This window comes from Lacerta agilis, chromosome 2 (assembly GCF_009819535.1).
Source record: "Lacerta agilis isolate rLacAgi1 chromosome 2, rLacAgi1.pri, whole genome shotgun sequence".
NCBI classification, from domain to species: domain Eukaryota; kingdom Metazoa; phylum Chordata; class Lepidosauria; order Squamata; family Lacertidae; genus Lacerta; species Lacerta agilis.
The window spans coordinates 58,684,746-58,710,179 of record NC_046313.1 but is presented as its reverse complement, the minus strand read 5'-3'; the positions used below and the strand labels follow the sequence as shown (position 1 = coordinate 58,710,179).

At 39.8% G+C, this 25,434-nt stretch overlaps 1 protein-coding gene across 4 annotated transcripts in view; it reads left to right on the top strand.

The window, feature by feature from the left end:
* The first annotated feature begins 3,249 nt into the window (after window positions 1-3,249).
* Window positions 3,250-25,434, top strand: part of RNF130 (ring finger protein 130) — a 37,825-nt gene continuing 15,640 nt past the window's right edge. The window contains exons 1-4 of one of the 4 annotated variants that reach the window (XM_033140274.1): window positions 3,250-4,416; window positions 14,151-14,342; window positions 17,078-17,328; window positions 24,835-24,906. In XM_033140274.1, coding sequence (XP_032996165.1) covers window positions 4,158-4,416; window positions 14,151-14,342; window positions 17,078-17,328; window positions 24,835-24,906 — 774 coding nt within the window. In that variant the 5' untranslated portion in view covers window positions 3,250-4,157. The remainder of the gene's footprint in view (window positions 4,417-14,150; window positions 14,343-17,077; window positions 17,329-24,834; window positions 24,907-25,434) is intronic. The other 3 variants (XM_033140275.1, XM_033140276.1, XM_033140273.1) reach the window with 3 other exon arrangements.

Here is a 25,434-nt window from a genome sequence, read left to right as displayed (position 1 = left end):
GTGATGTGAAAGCAGAACATTCAGCTACCGCTTCAAAAACATTTCCTGTATTATATTGACATTTCTATAGAGCTTTTCATAAATGACATCTCTGAGGATTTTACAGATCCACAAGTTATCTGCCTTTAGTGGGCTCTGTGGGTCAATGTTTTCTCTCACAAGCACGCACAATGTGTACTGCATTTGTTGAAAGCCACCCAAGAAGAGGAGGGAAACTTGGCCCTCATTAAAGGAAAAATTAAACTAGCACAATGCAATTTTCTTGTAGATTCCTCACACTGGTGACCAAGTGTATCATTCACAACGTCATTAGCTTCTCCAAAAGGAAACATTTAACCACACTGCTAAAGATTAATACAGTAACTAGGCAGGACATGTCTCTGCAGAGCAGACAGGTGGTTATTTGCTTCAAAACACAAATAGTTTCTGCAACAAACACTAAAAATAACAAAATAAAACAGTGCATTTAACCGTCATAAATGTTAGATGGAAGGTTGCTTTTGAGTTTTCTTTTTGGATTTTTTGTGGCATCCATTTCTGAGGACATAAATATTGATCCGGAGTGGGTTTGTGCACTTTTATTTTATTTATCTGTATACCCACATTTCGGAGCAAGAAGCCTTCAGAAAGCAATTTAAAAGAATAAATTGGAATAAATACAATTTAAAACCAATTAAATATAGCAAACAATAAAATTCCAACAGCTATATAAAACAGGAGTCCAATAAGACAGTTAAAAGGCCTTCAGACTCAGGCTGGCCTTTAGCACACACCTAAAGTCTGTGAGTGAGGGGGCGGGCAAATCTACTAGGTAGTGAGATACACAGGGAGCCATCCCTGAGAGGACCCTGTTTCTAGTATTTCTAATAATGGCAGGGCCAAGGCAAGACCATAGATACTAATCTCAAGGCTCAGATAGATTCACATGAATGGAATGTTCCATATTAATTCTGAACAAAATTACAACTACTTTACCATTGTTACATGTGGTGGCATTATTTATGTATATGGTGCATCTGCTGGTGTACCAACTGCAACCTTCTCTGGAAAGTTCAGACAGTAACCCATGCCCTTCTCATGGGCAAGCTAGGCTTGACTATTGAAATGTGGTTTTGGGGGGGGGCTGCCTTTAACATGACTCAAACTTTTAACTAGTTCAGAATGTAACCACATGAATTCTGATGGGTGCTAATATTTGTGTCACAGGACACCATTATTGTGCCACTTGCATTGGTGTGCTTTCCAAGCCCAATTTGCCAATTTTAACTTTTAAAACCTTAGAGGGATTGGATCCAAGTAATCTGAAGGATCATGTTCACTAATACCAACCTTTTCACATGTTATGGCCAACAACTGAGGCCATTCTCACTTGCATGCCACCAAGACGGTGGGCACAATGTGGAGGGCTTTCTCCGTGATAGTCCATGACTCCAGAATCCACTGCCAGCTCGCTGCTATACAGTTAATACTCTTTACAAATAAAGTATTATTTATTATTATTATTATTATGTCTTCAGAAAGACCTTGACAACCCGCTTAGTCTCAGTGGCTTATTTATGAGTGATATCTTATGCTGCCATTGCACTCCTTTGGGTTCACAGACTTCTGCAAATTATCTTTTATTCCTGGGATGTATGCATATTTATTATTGTGGCTTTTATTAATGTTGTGAGCTTTATTGGAAGTTTTAGTATTGTGTTTTGTTTTAATATTTTCAGGAAATGTTTTATGTGTTATTGTGCAAGCCACTTGGAGAGGATTTTAGTCATAAAGGCAGCCTATAAATATTTTTAAATAAGTTGTAGAAGGCTGATTAAAACTCCAACAAAAACTGTGCTACAGCATGGACAATTTCTGTAGCCTCTCCTTTATTGGCAGCACAGGTGACAGCCACAAGTCTTCTCCCACCCCAGTGATACCCTGGTCTTCATCTATGAAATATTGATCGGTGTATGACCAAGATGGAGATGAATCTTTAACCCCAACATTGAAAAATGTGCACCCATAATAGCTAAATGAATCTTCTGTATGTATGAAACATGTGGATGTAGATGAAACACATGCTAAGCCCATTATTCTGTTGTAAAGTAAATGTGTTCATTCTCCACACTCTCAATAGTCACAATGAAGGACTAATAAGCACCAAAAGAGGAAAAGCTGGGTGATGATACAAGGTATAACAAGAATGGGATGCTTATATTTAGTAAAATGAAACACAGTGCAATTCTAAGTGCATTTACTCATAAGTAAATTATGCTGTGTTTAATTGTATTACTCCTAAGTAGATAAGAGTCCCTTCTAAATAAAATACATAGGATTGCACTACGTAATATTAACTTATTTATGTACTGCTTTTCAGTCAGGATTGGCTCTCACACCAGGTTCCAGTTAAAACCCACAAAAAGGTACAATATAATTAAGGATATATTTGGGATATGTCAGGAAGTCTCTTCTGGTTCTTGGCAGCTAGCGATACAGTCCAGGCTCTTCCCTTTGAATCAAGACGGACAGAGCAGAAGGTGCTACCGGTATATAGAGAGACTGGCAGAGGGTAAATAGCTTCTTTAGCTTGACATTTCTGTGAATCCACTGTCTGGCCAGCATATTGCCAGTGAGACAAAATTTAACCCGAATGAAATGTAACTTGGCATATGAGGCTTTAACTTATTAAAAAAAAAAGAGCCAGAAGAGACGTGCTTACACTAGTATGTACTCACCAACAACTTAATACATAGCCTACATAGGCATATCAGATGGAGCTGCACAGCTCTTCCCTGAGCCTGGCTGCCTTTTCCCTTTTCGACTGTTCAGTTCCCCAAGAACAGCAACCGCGCTGCCGCTTCTCCCTCAGAATCCAGCGCAACCCAACTATTTTTAAACTAGCCCCGCCTCCGCTGCCTCAGTCCCTGACTGTTGAGCGCGCGCACCCTCCCCTAGGAGTGGGTGTGACTTTTCACTCGAGTTCCCTCCCACCTCCTCGTGGCGATGCGTGGGGGTGGGGGGAAGAGGACGAGGGCGAGCAACGGGTTGGCGCAGTGCGCCTGCGCACGCGGCGCGAGAAACTACCCGGCAGGTTGCAGTTGGTGGTTCCGCCGTAAGAACCCGCCCGGGCGCTGCCGGCTGCCGTTGTTTCCAAGCTGAGGGGGGAAAGGAAAGGCTCGGCGGTTGCTCGGTGGGTGGGGCTGCTGGCGCCGCGAGCTCCCTTTCGGCTGTTGGTCGCGCGGCTGGACTGAGGGTGGGGGTGGGAAGAGGAAGAGGAAGGACCCACGAAGCGGCCGAAGCCGAATCGGCCTCCATGGAGCTTCCGCGACTCCAGACTCCGCCGCAGTCGATCGCCTGGGGCTGGGGAGGGTCTGTGGAGGCTGCGCGCGAAACTGGGCTCCGCCTCGGGACCCGACAGCAAGCTTGAGGAGGGCCGAAGGTTCCGGGGCGGCCGAAGCAGCGGCGCCGAAGCGCTCTCTTTGCCGAGCCGCAGGCTCTCCTGGAAGTGGCGACGGCACCGTTCGCCTTATCTGTCTCTCTCTGCCCCTCGGGTGGAGCGGCGACGCTGAGTGATTGCTTCCCCCGCTCGGACGAGACTGTCGGCCGTTCCTTCCCCGCGGCCGCCCCCGGAGATACGAAGCCCCGCCGGAGCGACCGCCGCCACCTGCCCTTCTCTGCCTACCTCTTCATCCACCTCCTTGGCAGAAAGCGAAGTCTCAGGAGGCGAGCGGGCAGGCCCAGAGCTGCCCCTCTCTTCGGGAATCGAGTGACGGATTGCTCGGCCTCTGGAGCCCCATCCTCTGCTTTTAAAGCATTTGGATCCCCTTCCTCGTCTCCTTCGAATAAGCTGTTGTGTGTCGTCTTCCTTGCAGCTGCTGTAGCGCTTAGGTTATTATCCCGGCCTCTTCGTTCTGATTCGTTTCCACCTTTTAAAACCCGATATATATTTTTTAAAACAATCTCCTTTCCCCCACCATCCATATCATTTTAAGCTTCCTCCAGTGGCTGAATGTATGGAAAGGACTAGGCACCCAGGGTGACTCTTTTGCTTCTCGTAGCGATTCTACCGGTAATTCCTTTTTATTGTGATATGGAATAACATGCATTTATGCACACAATAATCTTTTGTTCAAGAGACGTTTTGAAGATAAAATTTACATTTTTTAGGGCTGAAAATGTTCCTAAAGTGGGTTTTGCCTTATTGGAGCTATTTATCCTCTGTGCCCATTTTGGTTCTGTTTAATTGTTACACTCTTCCAGCTAGTGCAGATAATGCTAGTCAAGCATATTATACAGCCCTCATAAATGTGACTGTACTGAGTCCTGATCGTTCAACACCTACTTTGCTGATACTTGAGCGTGGGCGCTATGGACAGGATTCTCCCAAAGTAGCTGTCAGAGGCCAACTTCTGGCACCTCTGCCAATCAATGGAGGTAAGGATTTCCTTTAGCTCTTTCTCTTTAGTTTAAATGAGGCTTTGGTTTGTTAAGCTTTCCTTAAAGTGCACTTTAAAATTTTCACAAAAACTATCAAACACTCTTTGCCTCCTCCCTTGCCCATTGGTTCAGGTTGGGTTTCAGTAATTCCTTATTTAAGCAATCTGTAACTATGAAAGTCAGCTCGTGGACTGACATGTGAAGTACATTTGGGTGAATGTAGTACAATTTTACACATTTTTTTTACAATTTTACACATGTATCATGGGCACTTTTCAGCCTGCTGGGAGCTGCCTGTCAAGTTGCCCTTCAGAAGTAAATCTGAGTTTGCTGCCATGTAATGTATGAAATGGCTCTTTGTGAGTATTCAAGGGTATTGAACACAAGATTGATTCTAAGCCTCCCACATAAGAATCTAGTATGGTATCACACTAGTTTCAGCCAACAGGCAAGAGTGGTGGTTTCTGCATCTGCTGCAAATTTCTACAGCCTTCCAGGTTTGAATGATAAGGAGGTAAGCAACATATCAGGGAACTAATTGCAAGCAATCTGACTGTGGATGCCATCTGGCCCTCGAAAACAAAGCTGAGACTTAGTCCAGTCAGTCTATAAATATGTTGCTTTAAAGTGAAGTTCCATCTAGAACAGGCAGTTCCGCCAATAGCAGCTCTAGTCCTTTGAAAGTTAATTCATTAATTACTGTTACATTAATTTGGACACATGGGTAAGTCTTTTTTTTAATCTCAACCTGACAGTCTTTTGGCTACCTTTTTAGTTCTGAAAGACCTTGGAGCAATAAAGTTCAATTCTACCTGATATAAACTGATGCTTAAGATTTGTTTTATGTTGTATAAGAGTGCTTTGTATATATTTAGCAGATTCTTACACACAGTAGCTTGATTTTTTTGTCACAGTTGAAAACTTGCTTAGAAAAAATGGTTGCTCTGGAATGTAAGCATAAGACATACATTACGTATGCAGTGTTATAGCTATTGTAAAGTGGAAAGTGATATGGAACTAATTTTTAAAATTGCAGTTAGGACATACATGTAAGTATTAAGTGGTGAATAGGTTCTAATTTAGTACTTCTGTGTAGTTAATTGTCAGCACTCTGAGTTATGTGATCTTATGCATGTCTGCTCATAAGCAAGTCTCATTGTAGGACTTACTCCTAGGTACCGGTATATGTGTATAGTATTGCAGCCTTAGGCCTGTATGATTTTCTACTTATTCTTTTTTCTTCATACCTCACCTTCTGTTTAATTTTCTTTTTTGTGCTCTTTGCATGTTAACAGTTTGCTTAAAACCTTGTGTAATTCATCTCAATACTGTAGGTTTTTCCTTTTTCGTCCTGTGAAACTAATATTACGCTGAGAATGGCATGCCCCAAACATTTAAAAATATTATTTGGAGCAAATTTAATAGAAAACAATACATAGTTGTTTGATGTTATAGATGTTCTTCATTTTATGTTTTCTTGACTGTTAAGGACCTATTGATAGTAGAATTTAGGTTCAGGTATAGCTGAATGTCCAAGGAATAAACATGGGCACAAAGCATTTCAGCAATAATTATTTATCTGGATTCAGCTTTAGTTAGCTTGTCTGCATCCAGTCTCCAACTCCAGCCAGACAGAGTGAACATTTGCAGGACAAGAACTGAGTGACATAAACATATTGATAACTCTAAAGTCTGTATAAATATAGTTCTCCAAACTGAAAGGTGGGGGACCATGGTAAATACCGGTAGCATCTTGTACATGGACAGCAATTCAGAAATAATAAAAAGTAGGACACAGAATGCTCCTGCATTGTACCATTTGGGAAGAGTGGAGTGTGAGTGCCCATGTTTATTCCACAGATTAGTGACATTTCATACCTCTCATATGGACAGTTTGTGCCTCTGAAGGACAGTTTACGTCTCTGAAATTATCTATTTTGTCTCTTCTTCTTTCCATCACTCTTTCCATCACTTCCTCTTTCCAACACAGGAATAGGTTTTTCCTTATTTGGGGGAGGGGTGGAATAAAAAAGGCAGAACTTGAATAATTTTTAGGGGCACTTTTTTACTGAACCTCTATTCCAGTTGGCTTTATTTTATTTAAAGAATTTTAAAACTGTTTTAAAGCAATTCTTTCATCTGTTGTTTGTATGCTACTTTTCTGATACTGAATGGAAAATAGTGTGGCTAAACAGCTTATAGACTGCTAGAAAAGTGGTTTTATTTTAAAATAGAAAACCACTACTTTCAGTTACTCAGCATTATAGGTTATGAAATTTTACCCCTCCAGATTACTGCAGTTTTAAACTGGTATAATCATTAAAATTTGGTGTCATGATCATTTACCAACCTAGTCCAATATTACTGGGAAAGCTAAATACAAAGCAGCCATTAACTATTTACCACTTATTTTTTTCTTGTGTGTTGCTTTATTTAGGCTGCTCTGTATCAGATGCATTGTCTTTAAGCAGTTAATATGAGAGTGAAATTGAAGTCACACATTTCATAATGGGGATGTAAGCTGCTGTATGTAGCTTATTTTTAGTATTTTGTGTGTCAGTTAACCTGAATATGTCTCATCTCAATAGTTGTACCAGGTGACCCTTTTATATCATGCATTCACTGTTGTTTGTCAACTGTGAAAATGAATACACTCTTAACACACTGATTGGATGCTTCATAGCAAGATACATAGTAAGAGTAGGAAAGGCACTTGAAGTTGTTTGCCAGTGTGTTGTGTACATCTGCTAAATGCAGGGTTCAACCTTCTACATCCACGGTAAATGTTCAAGTGACATTTTGTGGTGGTAAAGCAAAGGTTGGGTCCTGTGCATAGGAGCAGATGCATACTGCCAGGTGGAGATGGGCTGGCACTTGCACGTTTCTTGATCTGCTACTATGCCTGTGTGAATCATCTCTGAGAAGAATGGATCTTCAGTATTTATTTATAGCATTTATATACCATGTTCTCCAAGTAGCTGAAGGTGATGTACTGTACATGCTTCTCTCCCTCCTTATTTAATTCACACAACAACCATTTGAAGTTAGGTTGAGACTGGGCCACTTAGTTTAATGGCCGAGTGAGGTTTTGAACACTGGTTTCAGAGGTCCTATTCTAACCATGATACCACATTCATTGTGATTAAGGATGGATACCATCTAGATCGTTTTTATTTCCATAAGAAGTCCAAGTTCTTGAGGTAAATGACAGTCATCAAATTTACTGTCCCTGAACTTTAGTGTAGGTAGTAAAGATTGTGCCTTTGGGGATGTGTGTTGTAGTGCACTGAAATTTTTGCACTTGTTAAGTAAAGTGACTGAATTGATTTCATGAATAAACTCTAGTTGTGAAGGCATTTGCAATTGTAAGAGTATTAAGATTTATTTGCATGTTTCCATTTCCAGGTAAACTCCTAAATCTTTTTACTGCTGTTTTATTACAATAATTTTATATAGTGTTCTTGTATGTATTTCTCATTCCACCTGGAGGGTATCAAGTTGGGGAAGGCTGTTAAGTGTGATGCAGGTCTCCACTTCTTGTTCTTTGAAATACTGTAGAGGGTTTTTGTGTTTTGTGAAAACATTAGATTTTTCCCTGAAATAGTTTTCCTTTGGAAAAGTATTTCAGACAATATCTAATGTTTGCTCTGGGAAAAATAACTTGAATAATACGTGATGTGATGAATCCTAATACATAAATGGTTATGTATCAGAAAAATCTTTAAAATGTTGTCAGATAGTTTTTATTTAATAAATCAAATTTAAGGTAAACTTTATTCATATTGAAGGAAACCATTATCTCCAAGATTAGATAACAGAGATACTCTATTTTTAAGAAAAAGAAAATTATAAAGGCCCCAAACATATTGTTATTTGTGAAGATTTTTTACTGGAATAGAACTGGAGTGGGTTATCTGGGAAAAATTACAGCTGAAGCCAGTTCTGGGTTGGCCTGGGCGTAACTGGTGTTTTTGTCAGAAGTAAGCAGTATTGTAGCAGAACCATCACAGTGAAGCTTTAGTTGTTTTTCGTGGATTTTTAGAGAGCAGCTATTTGTGTAGACCAGTGTTTCCTATCTGGGGGACATATGGCCCCCTGGGATGCCCCAGGATATTCCAAGGGGACTACAGGTGAAAATCACACAAATGGGGGGGGGGGCGACAGCACAGCACAGAGGGAAGTGAAAATTGAAGATAAAAGGAACATAAGAGATGACAGAACACAGCTGGTGAATATGTTATACTTATGTGATGTCATGAATGGAGTAACTGGTTTGAGGGTGATGTGAAGGTTCTTAAAATGTTGGTCATGTTGATCTGATCCCATATTTTCATATAATATAGTTCAGAAGCAGAAATATTTGCACTCACATGCACATGTTGGCAACTAAAAGCTATGCTAAGAGTATTTATGTATCATAGATTTTAACTATGTTAAGTAAATTCTATTATCTTTTCTTGTTCCTCTTGTTCCTCTTGTTATTTATTGAATTTGTTAGTCACTTTATGTTGCCCTGGGCAACTTAAAACCAGACAGACGGACAAAAAAACCCCACATGAGATAGATTAAAACTTAGAGGAAAAACGAAATACATTACAAATTTCATTTCTCCTTTTGTTTTATTTGCAAAGTAGCCTGGGGCAAACTTGTGTCTGTGGGGAAAGGTGCCTGGGGAGACCTGCTTAACTGCTTTCCCTTACCCTCTGGTCATTTTGCTCACAACTGCCTCCCCCAAGATACTTTCCTTCCATAAGGGGAAAACATGGGAATCCTGCATCTTTTCTCCCACAACTTAAAAAAGGAGCTGAGCATGTGTGATATTGAGTTAAAACAACTACTGAATGAGAAAGAATTAAGCAGCTCCCCACCCCTGCCACCTTGTCCCAGACTACTTTGTGTTTAATCAGCACAAGGATGAAAGAATTGTAGAACTCATAACAAGTACTTTGAGCCTCAGGTGACTAAATGTTCTGATATTGCCAATCCAATTCCAAAGTAGCCTAATTTTAAACTGTTTCACATTATAAATGTGTGTTCTAGTTCTAAGCTTTTAAGGACATACCGGTATTTTCTCCACAGTGCTGTGAAAACTGCCACATGTACTGTAGTCATATTGCTTGAGACTTTGGGCAAGGTTTTTGATATTAGCAGGTGGATGTTATAAGCATTTATTTCAGTTCAAGCACTTTGGAGAGGAAAAGAGTAAGATGTTGCACAATGCTAATTTGTTAACTATAAGCAAATAACTGCTGAGTAGTCACTGCTGCTTCCTCTTTGAATTAAGCAAATTGTACTTCCGTATTCTTAAGTAAATTTCAGTTGTAGGCAGAACTTGGGTCTGCTGAAACTGATAACTGAGGGGAAAGGCCATAATCTGTGTTGCATCTGTCGGAAGAATTTCAGTCAAGATGGGGAGCCTATTGGACTCCCAGCTCTTTTATTTCCTTTATTACCTGACGATTGGTCATACTGGCTAGTGCTGATGGGAGTCCAAGAACATCAGGAGAGGCCCCGGTTCCCTATCCTTGGCTTAGAATCACAACAATCAACATTTTTTAGACATTCCTGTAAAATAGGAATGAGTTCTCAAAAACATTTTTTTCCCAGAGAACACACATTCCGTTAAATCTAATACATGTCTCCAGTTTTGTGGTAAAATTGAGAATGAGAGGAAACAAAATATGTTCATCAGGGAATTAACCTGAATGTTTACATGAAATTGTTAATTTGATATTGTAATTGTGAGGGGAAGGCAATGTATGCTGCAAGGTGTTAGTGCTGCTTCTGCCTTTTCTCTTTATACTGATACAGCATTTTTGCAACACAAGTGGACCTGCAACAAAATATTACCTTGTAAATCCACTGTGATAGTGGGATGTTTGCACATTTATGGTCCGAATAATTTCTCTTTTTCGAAAGACAGTGAGTAAACTAATACTTCCATGCAATATAACCATCGCTGAAATACCAGTAAGTTCCTTTGCAACAGTTTTACAGTACTGTACTTCCAAATAAGCTTAAAATTGAACAATATTGCTGTGTTAAGGAAATGCCTACATTGAATCCGTTATATCAGGAGTTTACTTCTTTTGGTGTACAGCATCTGTCTGTCAGAGGGGACAATGGAGGAGTGCACTTTTGTGTTTTGTTGCAGCTGAGGCAGATGAAGGCACCCAGTTGTGCTGCTGCAGATGCACCATGGAGTTTCTTCTCTCTGTGCTCCTCTCAGCGGTCCTATTCCTCCTCTGGTCACTGCTGTGGATACACAACCTGACTGTCTGTCTCCAGGCCCTGCTGTCATATGCAAGGGATTCCCACACAGCAGGGTTAATGTAGCCAGCCTTTATGTCACATTTGCAGTCATCTTTGTAATGCAAAGTTGATCTGTCAACAGGCCTGGTGCTTGAAGCCAGAGCACATCCTTGGGATTCTGCCATCTTCCATTCTGTGGACATGACCAAACCAGCATTTACTAGCTTGTTTATTTTTTTTTAATATCTGTACCAAACTTCAGTTATATCAACTCAGATTAGATGCTTATTTTATTTGTTTATTGCATTTATATCCCACTTTTCCTCTAAGAAGCTCATAGTGATGTATATGGTTGTTCCTCTCCCCTTTTTATCCTCACAACCTTGTGAGATAGGGTTGAGAAACAGTGACTGGTGCAAGGTCACCCAGTGAGCTCCATGGATGATTAGAACTCTGGAAGCAATCTGTTAACAGAATGGGGAAGGGAGACAATGGAGGGGGGCAATTCTCCCTCTCATAGCTCCCTGCCCCCCCACCTGCTTCAGGAGATTAGGGATCCTTAAACAGATGATGGCATGGGACCTGTAGTGGGGAAGGGAATTGTCATCTTCCTTCATTTCACTGACAGGTTCCTTTCATTGGTGACCAACATTCTTTACCAACTGCTATTTGTGCAGTTTTGTAATATGTGAGCATTCATCATTTCATCCACTCATTTGTAATCTGAAGTGATATAGAATGTCACATGGGCTGGATGATTCTGTATTTAAGTAGTCAAGAAAAGGTGTTTCAGGGAAACTTGTTTACAGAAAAATGCACCTGCAATTCAGTTAGTCATGTTTGATTCCCTCCACCCCTGAAATTTTTATAATGTGTGCATTTTGGGTGTGGATACTTCCAGAGAGGTAAAAGTCAAGAGAGCCATCTGTAACAAGAAGCATCTACTGGTAATCAGCACTGTCTGATAGCTGGTAACCAATGTGTTGCAGTGTTACACAGAGTACTGTACTACTTTGAGATTTAGATTCTCCTTTGGAGTGGATTATGCTCCAAAATTCTGTGGACTGAAATTACTTTAAAAAAAAAAAGCAACTGTCTGAGCACAGTTTTGCTTCAGCTTACATGCTTTTCTGCCGAGTCTCTTATTTCCTGTAGCTCAAAAGATGACACCTGGGGATTTCTATTTTTCTCTAATTAGCAGAACTATGCAAGTGTGCCAGGTGTAACCTCAAACGTTTCTCACACATAACACATAGAAAATGCAGAAGATTTTGCTTCTAGCGGGTACAATAGCTACCAGAAAATAAGCAGTTGCATTCTTCATTGCAAGCTCTTGGAAGGACCAGGAAGGATACTTAATAGGATGGTGAAATCCCATTTTCTGCATGTTTTGTGGGACAGACAAGTTTCTCCAAATAATCCACTACTTGAGTATTAGAGCATTACAGCAACTTGTTGAGTATTTGAGTATTACAGCATCACCTGTGCTGTAGGCATTGAACACCACCACTAAATAAAACAGAATTAACCAACTTGAAAGACAAGACCTTAGATAGCAGTTTTGCATGCAGTGTTAGATCAGAAGGAATATTAAGTTTAAGTGGCTTAGCTCTAAATGTTCTGAGCCAGATGATCTTTGAAAGTGGCAGCTTGAAAAACTGGAAAACATAGCAAATTTGCTGCATCCAAGAAATTCAGAATCCATTCTGAGTGAGCTAAGGTAGAGGGTGGTTGACAGTTCAGAGAAGGTGCTTGAATTTGAAATAGACTAGAAGAAGAAGAAGAGTTTGGATTTGATATCCCGCTTTTTACTACCCGAAGGAGTCTCAAAGCGGCTAACATTCTCCTTTCCCTTCCTCCCCCACAACAAACACTCTGTGAGGTGAGTGGGGCTGAGAGACTTCAAAGAAGTGCGACTAGCCCAAGGTCACCCAGCAGCTGCATGTGGAGGAGTGCAGACACGAACCCGGTTCCCCAGATTACGAGTCTGCTGCTCTTAACCACTACACCAAACTGGCTCTCTAGGCTGATGGAATTCGGCACTTTATTGAAAAGAGAAAACATTTTATATAGTGACCTTTTGTACGATTGTGAAATGACATAAATGACTTCAGATCACATATTTTTAAATAAGTGATTTGTATAAGCTTGAAATTACTCTTAAATTGCTTTTCATTATGCCATGGAGACTTTCCAGCATATATATTCAGAGTCCTCAGCTTGGGAAAAATATACATTAGAAATGGATTCTAAATAACTGATCATAGATGACAGATGATAATGGACAACTATTGACAATTAAACTTGCTGACATGGTTGTCTGTGTCCTTTACAATGCTGATTGATGTGCCTGGCACTCAAGGTGTATGGTAGTATCACTTAGTTCCAGTAAATATTGGAAGATTCTATGAGAAGCTATGAAGACAACAGAGATTGCCAGCCTGTTTGCCTTTCTGATACATGTACAGGCACAATTAGACATTGTACCGATTCAAAGCTACCATAAAGATTGACCATTACATCTTTCTGAATTAGCCATATCAAGTTGTATACATTTTTTTTTGGGGGGGGTCTTTCTCATTTTTTTAAATCATTGACATAGTTAATAAAATCATGCCAAACTATAGCAAATAGTCTTTTTTGCTCTGTCCCCTATACTGTATATTCTTAGTTTATAAGCTAGCTTTTAGAATAGGACTGTCTCCCAAGTACCAAGCAATTGGTAAAAGGTAAACTTAAAGGGCCCCTGACAGTTAAGTCCAGTCGCGAATGACTCTGGGGTTGCGACACTCATCTCGCTTTACTGGCTGAGGGAGTCGACGTTTATCCACAGACAGTTTTTCCGGGTCATGAGCGGTACCTATTTATCTACTTGCACTTTGACGTGCTTTCTAACTGCTAGGTTTGACCGACCTAGGTTGGCAGGAGCTGGGACCGAGCGTCACAAGGATTCAAACCGCCGACCTTCCAATCAGCAAGCCCTAGGCTCAGTGGTTTAGACCACAGCGCCACCCTCATCCCTATACCAAGCAATTGGCGTACCAAGCAATTGGAGATTTTTAAATAGAGGTTGGATGGCCATCTGTGATTCCGACATTCCAGGCAGGGGTTGGACAAGATGACCATTTGAGTCGCTTCCAAATCTGCAGTTCTTTGATTCTAAATATATACATAAATTTTGTGCAGCTCAAGATGACAGTGGTACATGAACAAATTTATCCTAACATTTTGCCATTCCTCTGACCAGGTATTGAAAATATTCACTAGTAGGTATTCTGGAACAAACAAAAAATCCTTAAGTGTAATGATCATAAAGATCAAATATGGTTAACACTTGCAAATTATTATTTAGCTTAAAAATTGCTTTGGGTTGTGCAAATAGTTCTGGTATCATAACTAGAGAATAATTTTAACCAGTGATCTGCTTTTTAGATATTTTTATCAACAAACTTTAACTGGCACCTCTCTCCTTTTTTTAGTTTCAGATCGTTTAGGCTGTGATCCACGAACTCGGTTTCCAGTTCCTACAAACAAGCAGTGGGTTGCCCTACTGCAGCGAGGAAATTGCACCTTTAAACAAAAAATACTGCGGGCAGCTTTACATAATGCTTCAGCTGTGGTAATTTACAATAATATGTCAAGTGAGGAGCCTGTCACCATGACTCATCCAGGTAAAAGCTAAGATATCAGATATTCCTTTCTCCTCATTTTTTTCTTATTTCCCTTAAGTTGTAAGTATTTGTGACTTGTTTTTAGACATGTTCAGATACATCATGGTGGATAGTTAACAGCATTTTGTCTTTTTTGTGATTAGCAAGCATGGAAGTTGGTCATTCTTTAAAAGAGCTGGATAAAGTGCTGAGACTGGCAGTCTCCACTAGCTGCATGACCATAGCATATTGCCATGTCTACTTTATTTGTGATAGAGAAGAAAATAATGTGCTTAGTGTAATGCCTGTAACAGAAACTAGATAGGAAGGATAAGTACTGGTATATGGAGTATGGTTTGTGCAACAATCCCTTCCAACGCATATTTGCATGATTGTATTAACTGTGCTCAAACATTCTACAAAAGACACATGATCCATATAGAAACCCTTCATGACAGTTTTCCATTAGCAGAGTATCTGAAAATACAAAGACTTGGAGCCCGTATTGCGCTGTTGAACTGTGATAGTATACTATTTCTCTGACAGAGGGAAATCTTCAGTTGCATTCTTCCTAGACATAGGTTAATGTTGGAAATCTTGCTCAGCCAAGTATTAGTTGCATACACTTTAATCTAATTTTTAGTTATACCCCACATGAAACTATACTGGCTGAACTTAAACCCAGGAATGCTGTTGTAAATAACACTGTTTTTACAGAATACAGCCCTGTCTTCTTCAGTGCAAACACACTCCAATGATCAAGGAAGCAAGTGTTTTTATATGCACTTTTATATTAAAATGAAGACTGCAGCCAAAGATTTAGCTATTTATTTCACATCAATATTTGAATTTCAGCTTTCTATACTTTTGCGCTCCTGGCCACGTGCTTCTTCCTCTTTATACATTATCTTTTCCAGCTTAGCTTTTATAATTCTGCTCCTTTTCTACTTTCCCTGTTTCATTTACCTGTTCCTAGGACCCTATTTATCTCTTAAGAATATAAGAGGAGCTGTGATACAATTACTAATCCATCATCTTGTTTCCTTTAGTAGCCAACCAGTTGCCTTTGGAAAGCCCACCAGCAGAAATTGCATCACAAACACATTTACACTTACTAATAAGCATAAACAATGCTTGCATTCACAATTGTATTAACTACTTAACACATATTCAGTATAAAAATCACTTTTCTTGGGTTGATGATGTAAGTGTTTGTGATACAGAAACTTGATTGAGATTTTGTGGAAGCATATTTACACAGGTTGAGCTTGCAAACTGGAGGAAACACATCACTAAATGAGTAGGAGGACTTTTGTTCAACAACAACCAAAGTTAAAATTTGTCAGAGTCTCCCCTTCCCCAGAATTAGAAGTTATTCTTACATGAAAAGACCTCATGTTGAAACAGATACTTTTATAGGTTTTCCATTGTTAATGATACTGAATGTACTGTATTATAATTTAATAATTGCATGTGTTAAATAGTTACTGGATTGTGAGTACAACACAAGAACCATTTATATATTTTGGGATGTTGTGCTTGTGATGGGATTTCTATGGAGATAATTTAGTCTGTATATGTTTAACCCCACAAGCAGAACATGAAGTCAGTAGTCCTTTTCTGTTGTTCCCTGGGAGCTGGTATTGAGGTAGCCATTGGATTTGCTGTAACCTTCATCCCTGGCCTGCTTCTCTCTAAACCTGCTTGTTTGCCCCTCACTGTCTGATCAGCTCAGCTGCCTTAATGTAATAGGGGTAGTCGAGTAAGCAATAAATGCTAGAAGCTTTTCCACTGCAAAATGCAATAAAATATAGAATACTTGGCGGCCAGCAGTGGACAACATTCAAGTAGGCTATTTGCTTCTGGTGATATGTTTTTAGCTCTGGGCAAACCTTCAGATTCAGAGCCAGCATGTACCTGAACACCAATTGCTGGTGGTGTAATATTGGGAGAGTTGTCTTTGTACTCTGTGGGCTTCTCAAAAAGCATGAATGCATAAAATAGACATTACTGGCTAGATGGACCTGTGACCAGATGCATTATATTCAAGTTCATAGTTTCTGAATACTACAGTAAAGCATCTACAGGTATCAAATACTTATTAGTTCCCATGGTTGCCTTCTGAATTAATGTTACCTGGATTTGTGTAAGGGAGAAAAATACAATTGCTAGGTTATTCGTGGTAATTGTTAAAAAAATAAGATTAGAGTAAATGAGCAGCAAGAGAACTGTGACAGACCAATTGTATGAGTATAGCATTCTGTCTCCAGCAGAATGCTCCTATAGCTCAAAATCGGTGTGGCAGAGTTGTGCACTGTTTTCACCCAGTATCTGTTAGGTAGAGATGTGCTGTACACAGGAGATACCTTATTTTTCGCTCCATAGGGCGCACCTAAACTGCCAAATTTAGGAGGAAATAGGTGCTTTTTTGTCTCACTGCTTTGTACTTGGTAGATATCAGTATGAATAGTTCATATACCGGTATGTGTTGTTTTGAAATTAAATCACTGTGAACAGATGCTGGTTAAGAGATGTGCATATAAAAAGTGTTTGTAAAATAATGTTGCTTTCCTAATTTTCTAAAATTTAAGGCTGCTAATCTCATACTGTTTTTTACAATTCGGGATCAGCTTTTTGATATACCTAACAGTTTGTTTAAATGTATATATGTACAGCCAAATGATTTGCTTTTTAATAAACATACATGTTATGTCAGATGTTGATTCAATGTTTTCTTCTGCTTATTCTTTTGATAGGAACTGGAGACATTGTCACTGTAATGATCACAGAATTGAAGGTTAAGGAGATTCTGAATTACTTGGAGAAAAATATGTCTGTCATTATTGCAATAGCAGTTGGAACCCGCTATCCAAACAAAAACTTTAGCCGTGGTTCTCTTGTCTTTGTATCAATATCATTCATCGTTTTGATGATAATTTCTTCAGCATGGTTAATATTTTACTTCATTCAGAAGATCAGATATACAAGTGCACGTGATCGGAACCAGGTAACTATCTTTTGATTCTTCATATCAAATGTGTGGGGTTTTTGTGTTGTGTATGACTACGATGGAAGGGTAGAATATTAATTTTCCCTTGTAATTAAATTGTAAAGTTAATACATGCAACATGCGAGCTGTTTCATACTGTGATAAAAATATATTTCTGTATTTTGCAGAAGGTCTTTATCATGAAATTATACAGTATTAAAGGGAATATAAATGGGCCGGCACTAAATGTTGACCCACTTTTATTTTTAAGACAAAAGTAATACTTTCTGGAGTAGGGGAGAAGGGGGATATTTCCTATAAAACCATTAAACTTAGGAGAATGTTCAACTTGTTTTGAACTACTTTCCTGATCTGTTACTTTTTGCCTTCTTTTTTTAAAAATGAAGTATTCTGGTGTTACCTAAAAAGGAGGTACTGTGCCTACAAATAAATATGCAGATTCTTCCCACCAAAAGAAGACAAATACAGTGCTTGGAAAGAGTTCAGATTTATTGCATGCTGCAGTGTGAATAAAGAGACCCGGTTGGATAACTTCCAAAAGAAACCGGGCCTATAAATGAAGGGTTCACAGAGCTTTTATAGCATTTCAGAAAAATATGCAATTATGGCAAAGCTTAAACTATCCTAACTGGCTGTCTTTATGTGTGTTCAAAATATGCTCTTATCTCCATATACAGTAGCTTGGCAACAAGTTGTGGTTGTGCCTGTGAGAACCTGTTTATGCAGACTCAGCATTTAGCAGGCTGTGGTCAGTTGTGTAAGCATAGTGACAGAGGATTTGAGCATAGGTGCATGCTGTGCTGTGCTGACTTGAGGGTCTTGACATCTGTCCTAGGTCATGATATTCACCTGGGGTCCAGGTTATGACACCCTGGTATCACTGGGAATGGTCATAAATGTTATCCCAGGCAGTTGGGGTTCAGTTAATGAGAATTACATTACAGTGTTGAGGTTAGCCAAACTAAGTTGCTTGGTTCTAATATCACTGAGGGCCTTCAAGAATTACTTCGCTCTCTCTGTTGGTGAACACAATCACTACCTTTAGTTTTAGTTTGTAAGCTAAGCTGTTTAAGTTTCCTCTAGATTCCAGAAATCTCTTGAGCAACATTCCTCTTCAACCAGGCCTTTGACTTATCAATATTCTATAGCCTTTTAAATGTGTCTGTGGGAAGGGGTGTGTTCTTGTTTTGCTGGGTTTTTATTGTTGTTGTTTTTCCACTGTATTTTATTCTGTGAACTGCCCTGAGATCTATTGAGGGTGGTATATAAATCCAATCAATCAATCAATCAATCAATCAATAAGACATAACTAAACTGCTGCTGTTTGTAACCTTCATTTTCATTTCATTCATTTTATTTGTATGTCACTTTCCACACAAAAATCATGCTCAAAGCAGCTTACAAAATAATAATAATAATACCAGTATATTTCAAACAAGCAATGCAAAAATGATTTCATAATAACATGAGAAACCAATAGCAAATATAGTAACATACAAAAAAACACTTTTCAGTACATTTCAAAAATATAACAAGGATTACTTAAACAACATGAATCATCCAGTAGCAAAAATAACAAGGGAGCTTCACTGTTTCACCTTAGTCCTAGAAACACTCCTCCCATAATGTGCTGTTTTAAATAATATGGACAATCTTCATATGTCTGAGAGCCTTAAGTAATGGAAGACTAGATCTTAGACATCTTTCTGAAATGAAGTGTGTCATTTTTTAGGAATTACAGTAATTCCAGTGTAATATGCTGTAAACCAGTGTTTTTCAACCACTGTTCCGGGGCACACTAGTGTGCCGCGAGATGTTGCCTGGTGTGCCGTGGGAAAAATTGAAAAATTATATATAGTCAATATAGGCACAGAGTTAAATTTTTTAACATTTTCTAATGGTGGTGTGCCTCGTGATTTTTTTCATGAAACAAGTGTGCCTTTGCCCAAAAAAGGTTGGAAAACACTGCTATAAACCATTTGGATGTTGAAATGCAGACATTTTCCTACAGTTGGGAGCATTGTAAATTGCCAAATATTATTAACAAGATTCTGTTCTAATATAAATTGTTGAGTGACTGCTTGTTTATGGTGTGTGTGTAGCTACTCAGTATTTCTCATTCATCTTTATGTTTGTAGGTTAATTGCATTGGGGGGAATATAGGTGTGCCTTTATTTGGGGGTTCTGAAAACAAGGTCTACAGAGCTATGGAAAAGAAGAATTTGTTGGATTGAATGGTAGCTCACTATTTCCTATTGCAAGGCAGGGCAAAGATTTTTTCAGCCTAGATTCTGAAATGAGGCCTTTTAAGAACTTCATTTTAACTCATTTGCCTCAGTGGAACTAAAGGGTAGTGCCCAAACAGAACCTGAGAAGCTAGACATTGTTTCAAAATACTGGTTTTAAATACATCGGCCGAAGTCCAGTGAATACATTTCAGCTTATGAAAGTTAAAAGCTTAATATTATCTAAAAGAAATCAACAGCACATTATACATGTTGGGGAAATAAGGAACAGTATGTGAAAATAATAAAAAACAAAATGAATATGAACATGCAATTTTAGTTTAATATTTAACTTCAGTCAGAGGAACATTATTCAAATTAACTTTACAAAGAATCATGACGGCATGCAAAACCAATAATTTTTAACTGTTATACAACTCTATTGTTTTGTTCCTCTAAAAGATTCACTAGTCCAAACGACTTAAAAGCTGTACTATGTTTTAGCCATATAGGTAAAGGTAAAGGGACCCCTGACCATTAGGTGCAGTCGTGTCCGACTCTGGGGTTGTGGCGCTCATCTCGCGCTACTTGCCGAGGGAGCCGGTGTACAGCTTCCGGGTCATGTGGCCAGCATGACAAAGCCACTTCTGGTGAACCAGAGCAGCGCACGGAAATGCTGTTTACCTTCCCGCGGGAGCGGTCCCTATTTATCTACTTGCACTTTGACGTGCTTTCAAACTGCTAGGTTGGCAGGAGCAGGGACTGAGCAACGGGAGCTCACCCCATTGCGGGGATTCGAACCGCTGACCTTCTGATCAGCAAGCCCTAGGCTCTGTGGTTTAACCCACAGTACCACCCGCGTCCCATGCCATAAAGGCACTTGTTCTAAATACTAAGAAAAGAGAAGATGTAGCAAATAGTTACCAATTCAAACAGGTTAGTAGTTAACTAAGTTTTACCCAGAGTAGACCCGTTGAAATTAATGAACATGACTAAGCCAGGTCCATTTCAGTATGTCTACTCTGATTAAAATTTCACTGAATACAACCCAGCAGTTTCTGTGGGTTCAGGGAAGAACAGAGAGATGACTGCAGGGTTCTGTTGGTAGGATCCACATGATGGGGAGAAGCTTGCGGGGGGGGGGGGGGAGGTGAAGTATATCTCAGCTTGGAACAAGAAATGCACACACACACACAGAGAGAAGTCCAAATGCTGGAGCTCAGGAAAAACCCAGTTCTCTGTAGTAATTACAAGGAACAATTCTAGTAAGGGAGAAGTAAAAGCTTCCCAGAACAAGTAATTAAGATTAATTAGGCGACCCCTGACCGTTAAGTCCAGTTGCGGACAAGACTGGGGTTGCGATGCTCATCTCACTTTACTGGCTGAGGGAGCTGACGTTTATCCACAGACAGCTTCTGGGTCATGTGGCCAGCATGACTAAGCCGCTTCTGGCGAACCAGAGCAGCGCACGGAAACGCCGTTTACCTTCCCGCCTGAGTGGTACCTATTTTTCTACTTGCACTTTGACGTGCTTTCAAACTGCTAGGTTGGCAGGAGCAGGGACCGAGGAATGGGAGCTCACCCCGTTGCGGGGATACGAACCGCCGACCTTCTGATCAGCGAGCCCTAGGCTCTGAAGTTGCACAAAAAGTATTTGGAAAACTGGTATGAATAAAAGGGGGGGGACCCAGTGTAAAATTACCATAAACAGTAAGAATGGAATCTAAAAGCAAAGTTCTCTTCTGCATTCTAGAGAAAAGTTACAGCAGAGAAAGAAAAACTGCTTGTGTGAAATAGAGATGAAGCTAAGATGGGGTTCATAGAATTTCTCTGTTTCCCAACATCCCCAAATCTTTTCCTGGTCACTGGTTTATTTCTTCAATTTCTTTCCTCGCAACTTTAATTTGTTTTGTACTGGTACATGACAGGTCATGAGGCAAACAATTGCAGAAACAGAAAATCTGCTCCAGAAAGTCCCCAAACTCTAGGGAGTTGTAGGGGGAGGAAAGGAAGGAGAAGTCCCACTGTGCAAGTAGAATGGTTCTCCATTCAGTTTGAATTCCATCCTCTGTACCAGGGGTCAGCAAACTTTTTCCACAGGGGGCTGGTCCACTGTCCCTCAGACTTTGTGGGGGGCCGGACTATATTTTTTTTTTGGGGGGGGAATCCCCTCCCACTGACTCTCCCCTCCCTTTGTGGCTGCTTACCTGTGCCTTGCAAGCGGCAGGGGCTGGCGGTGGCGGAGGGACGATGAACGGCACAAAAGGGCTGGTTCTAGAGAGGGGCTGCTTAAAATGGCACTCAGCCAACAAAGTCAACAAAGCCCAGCCCCCTTCCTCTAGGCAGGGCGGGGAGAAGCCAGGAGGAGGGAGGGAGGAGGTGCTGCCGCTGTGGTGTGTGTGTGGGGAAATGGCGCAGCCCGAATGACCAGAATCCCCACGCCGATCCACACAGCGATTCCTGGACCATCCGCAGGCCGGATCCAGAAAGCAATTGGGTCGGATGCGGCACCCAGGCCTTAGTTTGCCGACCCATGCTCTGTACAGTCATACCTCAGAAGTCGAATGGAATCCGTTCTGGAAGTCTGTTCGACTTCCAAAACGTTCGGAAACCAAGACGTGGCTTCCGGAAGCTCCTGCAGCCAATCGGAAGCCGCATCAGACGTCTAGGTTCCAAAGAACGTTCGCAAACCGGAACACTAACTTCCGGGTTTGCGGCGTTCGGGAGCCAAAACTTCTGACTCACAAGGCGTTTGGGATCCAAGGTACAACTGTACTTCAAAAATATTTAAATTTTCTTTGAGTTGAAACTGTATAAATGAAGCTTTTATCAGATAAGCGTAGTAACTTTGCCCTGTTCTACTTGAAACACCCAGAGAAGAGGAGGTTGTGAGATACTTTCTGTTCTGCTTCATAACCTGTGTGTTTATGCTGCTTCTTTACTTTTGTATTCCAGACTTACACTTCTCTTTTTTTACTTACCGGTATCTTGTATTTCACAGTTGAAAAGCATAACAGATAGGCACCTGATTGGACAAAGTAGCAATCATGTACATTAGCTATTTCTGGATTTCAAAAATCCACACCTGAACAGTTGCTCTTTAAGTAAAAGTCTTTAGACCTTTTTCCTTCAGAATTTTACAAAGGTCAGGAGAAACTTGATAAAACTTTTATGTGGTTTAAAAGGCTTGTCTTATTAAAATTTTATGAAGAGGTAGCAACAGCTAGAGCACAATTGGAAAAGCTTAGCTATTTTATATAGGGGGAACAGCTGCTAAGTGATAGGATAACTGTGCATTTTAAGTCTGTTGCTGACTTCACACAATAGTTTGGAAGTAAACTACTGCTTCTGAAAAAGGTTAAATATCATGAAGCTTGCTTTGATATGCCAGTAATACATTTTACAGCTCACACGTATTCTGGAATCAAAGAAAGCATTTAGCAATATACTGGGCTTGGTCTGTACTCACAGCCAGTAGTTGGCAAAGTATATATTCTACATTGCTTCATTGAGTGAGCAGAACTCTTGAACTTTTTGGTCATTATTGAACCAGATACGTAGTTAAAACAGCTAGCTTTGAAATTTTACCATGTCTTAGGTTAGGGAAAACATAATGGAAATTAATAAACAAATCCCACTTCTCTTTGCCATTTTGGGATGACCATTACCCCATTATGAGACTGACTGAAATATTTAAAACCTTTTCAAATGATACCTGTGATGTTTACTACTGGGGCAGGTTCTGCTGCTGTTGATCTTTTGGTTTTACTATTTTAAATTGGGCTTTCAGCTTTTCTGTTTCTTTTTGTGTACTTCTAATTTTGTAAGCAACTTTGCATTAAAATGAGTTGGAGTGTAAATGGTTCACTTCACAGTACCATCCATATAATATTGGATTAGTAAGAGACTGTTTGGCTTGTTGGCTGTGTTGATTGAAGCATACAAAGGGCAGTCTTACTTAGCTTTTTGTTGCAGGAGACCTGCAATTGGCTTATCAAGGGGCTGGCTGGATTTTAATGTGTTGAAACTTGTACATTATATGGCAATGTTTAGGAGTGGAAGTATGCTGAAAACACTTGATTTTGGGACCTTATTGCTTTTCTCTTGATAGCCTATATGACTTTACAGTGCTGATGAGCTTCCTGTTTTTCTCATATTTGATGGACAATGAGCAAAATAAAAGATACATACTTGAATAATGTAGGAGACACCCAGAGGCACAAACAAGCAGAAGCAGGCCAAAGTATTTAGCACAATGAATTAATATGTTCCGAATGGTCCACTTGTTCCTTCTCCATTTCATCATCCTAAGCGTCCAGTTGAATGCAAACACTAGAATGGCCTCTGATTTGGCCCTTTCCATATGTTACTTTGAAATATGATTCTTTTGATTGCTGATTCCTCCTTCCCTTGTGCCCCCTGAAAAGCTGACCTAGAGGGTTTGGACACCCTTTGGAACAGACTGGGAGATGGTGCAAAGGGCTGAAGGGGGACGGGGAAATAGGTGCAAGGCCCCCCTCCCCATTCTAGTAGGTAGCTTCATTGTATCTGGAGCCTTTCCAGATGGAAGGTGCCTTTCTGTTTGCTGAAAGGGCACTCAGGATCCATCCCACTATAAAGCAAAGAAATACATCTAGCAGAGATTAACACAAAATTGAATCTCTCCTTACATATTATTGACAAACTTGAGAAATTTAAAAAAAGAAAAGAAAAAAAAGATTAAGGTAATGATTCCCTTTCGGAGATTTCTGGTTTCAGATGTTTCCAGAATAGCTACAAGATGATCTCAGGAAACATCTCTGTAATGACATACTCTTCTAAATAACAACATAATTACAGTAGCTTAAAGAGCAAAAATGCTAACACATTTCTTGATCCTCACTGTATAAACCTAATCCTCCTCCTGTTGGGAGTCCTGGTTACTGAAGCAAGGAAATGTGAGCTTGTTCTGTTCAAAGTGACCTGTCTCAGAAATCTATTGAATCACTTGGCAGTCGGCCATTCTCAATTGCCTTGGATAATATTGTTGAAGGTGAATCTGCACTTTAAGCATAGACATTCTTGCTTGCAACTAAAAGGGATTCCCATAAAATATGAGCTTGGTGTTTATGGCCCAAAGATTCTTTAGTTTTGAAAGTGCCATGAACTGTGCACCTAGTACTCTTCAGAGTATAGTGAACAAGCTGTAATCACCATTTTAGTATATAACCAAAGGAGATTTAAGAGGAAAAAGCACAGTTTTTCCAACACCTAATAACTCTCTCTGTGTTTTATTCAGCGTCGACTTGGAGATGCAGCAAAAAAAGCTGTTGGTAAATTGACAACAAGAACAGTGAAGAAAGGGGATAAGGTATTGTCACACAAATGAAATGTTAGTCACATTTTTCTGGAGAAAAGTATTAACGCTTATCTGTGTAAGTCTGTTTCCCCCCTCAGTTTATCCCAATCCTTTTGGTTTGTGGAGTCCTCCACTAAAGAAGTGTGCTTACATATGTATATTTAGAACTTTATTAAATTCAAGAGAGACAATGACGCTTGAAATTAAATGGTTTATTATGTAAAAAAATCAAGAAGTATTATGTTAATGCAAGGAAGAATTAGGACTTTTTAAAAACGTAATAATATTCCTGGCATGTCAGCAGCTATACTTTGGGATACAATCAAGGCTTATATAAGAGGTGAAATGATAGCTTTGGGTTCATATTACAAACACACACACACACACACACACACACACACACACAGTTGCATTTAACCTGATTCCCTAACAAGTTCACAGAACATAACAACTTAATATGAAATTCCAAGAAGATAGGAAAGGATTGCAAAGTTAACTATCTTAGCTTATATTGCGCATTCCTGCTGTTGTAATGATGTT